General features: G+C 41.5%; 1 protein-coding gene across 1 annotated transcript; it reads left to right on the forward strand.

Annotated features, from left to right (window-relative positions):
• Positions 1 to 499: 499 nt before the first annotated feature.
• On the forward strand, positions 500 to 2,122 carry socs6a (suppressor of cytokine signaling 6a; the record flags this gene model as incomplete). Its single annotated transcript, XM_079234209.1, has 1 exon — positions 500 to 2,122. The coding sequence occupies exon 1, from the start codon at positions 515 to 517 to the stop codon at positions 2,120 to 2,122; it is 1,608 nt and encodes a 535-aa protein (XP_079090335.1). The 5' UTR covers positions 500 to 514.
• Positions 2,123 to 6,193: the final 4,071 nt, after the last annotated feature.

Raw genomic sequence — 6,193 nt, forward strand, 5'->3', positions numbered from 1 at the left:
CAGACATGAAGTATGGCACTTATATTCATTGTTTTATTACAAATCCATTATGCTGGGATTACAGAGTTTAGAGCTGAAACAATAAGACAATTAATAATTGAGTAATCTCTTCATTTTCAAGCTAAAATGCAAAACATTTTCAGGCCCCTGCTTGTCAACGTTGAGGATTTGCTGCGTTATTCTGTTTTATGTGGCAAAATTAATGTCTTTATGTTTTTAACTGTTCGTCTGAGAAATTGCACTAATAGACTGTAATGTGCAGTACAGTTGTTAAATTACAGTGGACCTGAATTCAGAATTTTGTTGAAAATTCAATACTAAAGAAGTATTTTTTAAACAAATATTATAATTTAATATCTATAATATTTTGTGTTTGTTCTTTCTACAGGGTTTAATGGCTCCACTGTATGCATGACTTGTTTCGTGCGGCCTGATGGGGGGACACTGTGGATAGTACGTTCATCAGGATACCAGGAGAGTCAACCCATGCCCCCACTTTGGAGGGCCTGTCAGAATGAAGAAGATAAGCCTTAAGACCATCCGCAAGTCCCTCAGCATAAAGGGCAAAGAGGACGGTGACTTTGTCATGCTCCAGCAGCCCTCGGTGACGACGGATTTTTCGAAGGAAGAGTCACTTTTTGGGGGCTGCTACACCAAAGAGCTATCTGGGTGTGACCTTGGTAGTGAAGAGGACAAAGGAGGCCAGAATAAGAGCCGCTCAAAGAGTGAGAGCCTGATGGGATCACTAAAAAGGAGACTGTCTGCTAAGCAGAAGGCAAAAGTAAAAGGCAGCTCCTCTGCCATAGGCTCAGCGGATGATGATGACACCTTCTCATCCTCTTCTGTGCCCATCAGCTACAATGAGGTGAAAGCCCAGAGACCCCTTAGATCTGCGTCCCTACGTAGTCACCATTATAGCCCTTCACCATGGCCTCTGCGCTCTGTAAACTCTGATGAAGCGTGTATCAAGATGGAGGTAAAAGTTAAAGCCATGGTTCACTCTCCCAGCCCAAGTCCCAACTTAAATGGTGTCCGGAAAGAATTTCATGATTTTCAAATGGAAGGGCTCTTTCAGGACCAAGCAGAATCCTTAAAGCATCTCCAACAGCCACAAAACGGGGAGCTGCATCTAAATATCGATGAAAATGATGTGCCTGTGGTGCTGGGGTTGACTCCCCAGGACTACATCCAGTACACAATGCCTTTAGATGAGGGAATGTACCCAGAAGGGTCCCACTCTTTCTGCCTGGATAGCTCCTCTCCTATGGAGGTGGTGACTGAAGCAGACAATGCGTCCCTCCACACAGACCAGGGACAGGAGGAACATGAACTGGTTTGTGGGATGCCTCCGGATCTCTTCTTGGAAACCTCAGTTAATAGTCTTCTCATTGGTTCCGCTGGCTTAATGCTCCAAAGTTCTCGAGTAGAGGTCCCAACTCCCCTCTCTCCACTCCTGCCACTCATGAGTAATGGACGTTTTCCAAGGACTTTTTCAGGGTTCAGCTCTTTGGACAGCCAGGTAGCTGATAGGGTAAGACTCCACCTCAACTTTGACCCAAATTCAGCTCCTGGGGTCAGTCGGGTGTACGAGTCAGTGCAGAGCAGCGGGCCCATGATCGTCACCAGTCTGACAGAGGAGCTGAAGAAGCTGGCGAGGCAAGGCTGGTACTGGGGCCCCATCACACGCTGGGAGGCCGAGGAAAAGCTGGTCAACTTGGCTGATGGCTCGTTCCTGGTCAGAGACAGCTCAGATGACAGGTACCTGCTCAGCCTGAGTTTCAGGTCACAGGGCAAAACCCTCCACACACGCATTGAACACTCCAATGGACGCTTCAGCTTCTATGAGCAGCCTGACGTGGAGGGACACACATCCATCGTTGACTTGATCGAACACTCTATCAGAGACTCCGAGAATGGAGCTTTTTGCTATTCCAGGTCTCGCTTACCAGGGTCTGCAACCTACCCTGTCAGACTAACCAACCCAGTATCTCGTTTTATGCAAGTGCGCTCCCTGCAGTATCTCTGTCGCTTTGTCATTAGACAATACACAAGGATAGATCTGATCCAGAAACTGCCCTTACCTAACAAGATGAAAGATTATCTGCAAGAGAAGCACTACTGAGAACACAGAGATAGGACAGTGGTAGCAATTTGCACTTTTGTGTTCAGTCAAGAGATTTAAACAAGGTTTACTACAGACAACCACAGTTTTGAGATGATTGGTTCTGGTAGTTCTTGAATTGTGTCCAGGTGACTGTGTCACTGTTAAGTCCTCCATTCCATTGTAATGGGTGTTTCTGCTGGTTTTAGGAGGCTCTACTTCCAGAAACATAGGCCAGCACATAATCTATTGCAGAAGTATAGAATAGGGATACAGCCAAGTTGTCTTAGCTACATTTATTAGGTGCAGACATTAGTGTAGTGTAACACCCAGCTGTCCAAGTAGAGCAGATTTTCAAAGAATTGCCATCTCCTTTTAAAATTTAGCCTGTAGGAAAAAAATGAATCTGAATTTCAAAATAAATTGAATTTTTATCAACCACATTTAAAAGATGAAAATGTATTGCTACGATGAAGATTTTAAAATCAAATGTCAAATTTTCTGCAGACTGACCTATTTTGATCATCTTTTGCTTTGTATTTCTTGTCAAATTGTGCAACATTAACCATGCTTTTCAGCATGACCAAACTACAATTTAGAACATAATTTTGCATAATATGCAATTTGTCAAATAGCAAGGTGAGGCTTCATTGTACAACAAGTGATGATGGCCAACCTATGAATTTCATGTTAACCATATTTTTTCGATATCTACTTGTCCAGTGGATGCAGTTTCTTCCTCAGGTATTGACTGAAGTTATAACTGACTGTCTACAAATACAGTTGTGCTTCAGTGTGCTTAGCCTGGTGCAGCCTTTATATTTGAGTCATGTTTCCTGCTTTCATTTGTATAAACATGGACATTAATAGACATGGATGCATATTGGTCAAACAAAAGATGAAACCCTAAACACAGCACCATATCAATAAAAATACTAGGCCCACAAAATGAACATGTTGCAAAAGATGCCCAAAATGTGCTGGTCTGTAAGGGCTTTAACAGTTTGGTAAGATAAGTAACTTTAAATAATATGGCTGCATGTAGCCATTATATAACGTGCAAACCTAAAGGTACTGACTATGCTGGATTTTAATGTGCTGTTTATGGAAACAGCATCACGATGATCTATAAACCTTTTTGAAGTATTACCATTAACCGTTAACTCTTTCTGCATTAGGAATGTTACAAAAACTGCACCGCAGCTCAGGCCTAACAACTTTGTCACTATCTGTAATGCTTGTATCTGCATGTAGTAACGACGGCAACGTAGAGTTACTCTAAATAAGAGGGGATGTCACGGTTAAAGTGTGTTCAAGCGCAACTCTGAGCAAAAAGCTGTTTAATGCACAATTCCATTTACCTTTGGCTGCTTATAAGTAAAGATAGTTGCCCTCAGTTCACCTACAACGGACAAACAGACCTCTAGTCAGTTGTAATGAGCCGGACCCACATCAAAAGAAGTCCAGACAATGTGCGAGCTTAGGTAAAAGGATTTGGGAAAGCCAGGGTTAAGTCCCCCTCGCCATATGGGAGTGATGCCAGGATCTCGGCACACAACAAAACAGCTGCATGGCACCATTAGTGTCATATAGGATTCAAGGACATTTGCAAAAAACCCACAAACATTTCGCCATTACTTATTCACATTGTCCCCACAGAGCTGCACTAGCCCACAGATTGTCTCTACTTGGCTGTTTGTGCCGGAGTAAAGGGAAGAGCACACAGTAAGCTACGCAAGTGCTTTATATGGATACTTTGACAGGGAATTGTGTTTTCATATTATGAATGAGCATCTTTTTTGACATCAGTGTCCTTTAAAAAGTATTTGGAAAATGGTCTCTCAGACAGCTTTGGTAGGTCGTTAGCGCATAGTTCTAGTTTTAGTTATCTGGAAATGTCGGTGTCTGAGGAAGTTACCATGAATCTAGCACAGCAGAAATTAGATAGGAACTTTGAATGGTGTTGCATGTTTAAAGACTTTGCATCTTAAAGCTTAAACCTTTGAGTTGTATAGGAATGAAGGATCTAGGTTGTGCGTTTGGCTGTAGAGGGACACTTTTCTGTCACAAACATTGGCTGGACATTCTGTGTACAAGAAATGTTTTTTTCTTTTTAGAATCCTTATGTGAGTTTATTTTGTGACATTTGCCATCTGGGGGATGGGGCTGTGCAAAAGGAATGTACGCTTGTTTGAGGTATTCATTTTATCTGCCTGCAGACCAGTTTCAGAAAGCATGAGAATCATAAGAACAACGTTGTCACATTTTTGCACTTGAATATTCTCCGTTGACAGGATCCTCTCCTGCCTAGAGTTCTCCTTCAGATGGCAGTTTAAAAAAAGAAAAGAATTAAAGTCACACATTTGTCCTCATGTGTTTATATGACTGTTTAGATTGAAACAAGATTGTTTTGTTTTTGTCATCTGTGGGATATAAAGGGTAAGGCACCAGCATCATATCAACGCCTCTGCTAATGCTCATGGGCTGTCAAGGAGTTGGATCATGGCAAGAACGTGGATGTAAATTTGAAACTTTTTTTTTTTGGGGGGTGTGTGTATTTGTTTCAGTTGAAATGTGAAAGTAAAATGTTAGTCTTTTTTAATACAATGTTCTTTTAATTGCATTTCCATTTTTAATTTACAATTTGTCACCAGATTTTGCCGAGCAGGAACCCGTTTCATGTGGTGTTGCTGCTGTGACATTTCAACCTATTAGTTAATTATTAAGCGTTATTGCCTTCAATGTTTGATTCCAGAAGTTGATGCTTGTTCAGACTGCTGAAGCATTTTGAATTAATAACAGCTGTTTAGCACTTAACAAGCTCTGTTTTCTTTTTGTGCATCTCCGTGAGTGAAGGTGATTGTTTACAACACTATGTTTCAAAATGCCCCCCCTTACTTTGTTTGTTTACCCTCTCTCACATGAACATCTTGGTACAATTTGTAAACTCGTATTTCATTTTAATGTGTTTTTACACATTTGTGCTGCTTACGGATATGATTGCCTTTCTTGTATTTAACAACGGGGGAATAGAATGTCGCCAATGTAGATGTATTTAAACATATTGACTTTGGTTTTCATCTTGGGAGAGCAAAGCAGATTTAACAATTGTAGTCAGTTAAAAGAGCATTAGTAGCGATTCGTAAACCCTTTGTAGAATTACCAGTTCACTCCAGTTTACATTGGTTGTCAACTTTCCAAAGTAGATGGTCTTTTTGTATTTTTCTTTTGGAAAAAAATCAACAGTGATTTATTGCACACTTTGGATACAGTTCAAGAGTTTTTTGTATCTGCCAATTATAAATTATAAATAAAAACAAAAAAACTATATTCTAAAAAAAAAGAAGATCTTTGTACACTTTGTGTGTTCTCACATGAAATTATTTTGTGAAAGCATCACTGTCATTGGACCTGATTGAGCACCTTACATGCAGAGTTCAGATCATACCAAAGCTCGGACACACTGATGCTCTTCACACCAGCCTGATCATGCTTGCAGTTAATGGATAAAATCATTTAAGTCTCAATGATTCTCTCTCCACAGTGGGTACAAATTGGCCACTCGTCCCAGAGCGCTGGTTGCCTAATTTACAGAGACCGTCCGGGCAGTCTTTAAATACAACCCAGTGAAGGGGAGACTCTGGGGGAAGATTAGCAGCATTGCCACCACCCTCGCTTTAACTTCTCTTTAAGTCGTCTTTGGAGGAACACGGGTGAGTTCCTGCGTTGTAGAGGGAGGAGAAGATGGGGTGTGGATTGGTAATGGGTGTCGGATTTGGACCTGGATCTGCTGAAATACGGTCTGCATCATGATGAGGAGGCAGGCTTTGTTAACTACTGCGTCTGACAGGCATCTCCAGGCATCTGAGGTGAAGATACACAACTGTTTACTCTGCCCGGTTCAGGATGATTTATTCATGGCACAGACTGGTGGTCGCATGTCATATGGAAATGCCGCCGTCATAAAAGGACTTGTCTCCGCATCCCACTGTTCCTTTTCCCCCCCCTTTTTCTTTATAAATTTCCAGCTTTTCAAACTGTTTATACTCTGAATTCAGTGGGAGAGATTTTATTTTGCTCGGATAGTGCAAC

Source organism: Taurulus bubalis (genome assembly GCF_910589615.1).
Source record: "Taurulus bubalis genome assembly, chromosome: 18".
Taxonomy (NCBI): Eukaryota; Metazoa; Chordata; class Actinopteri; order Perciformes; family Cottidae; genus Taurulus; species Taurulus bubalis.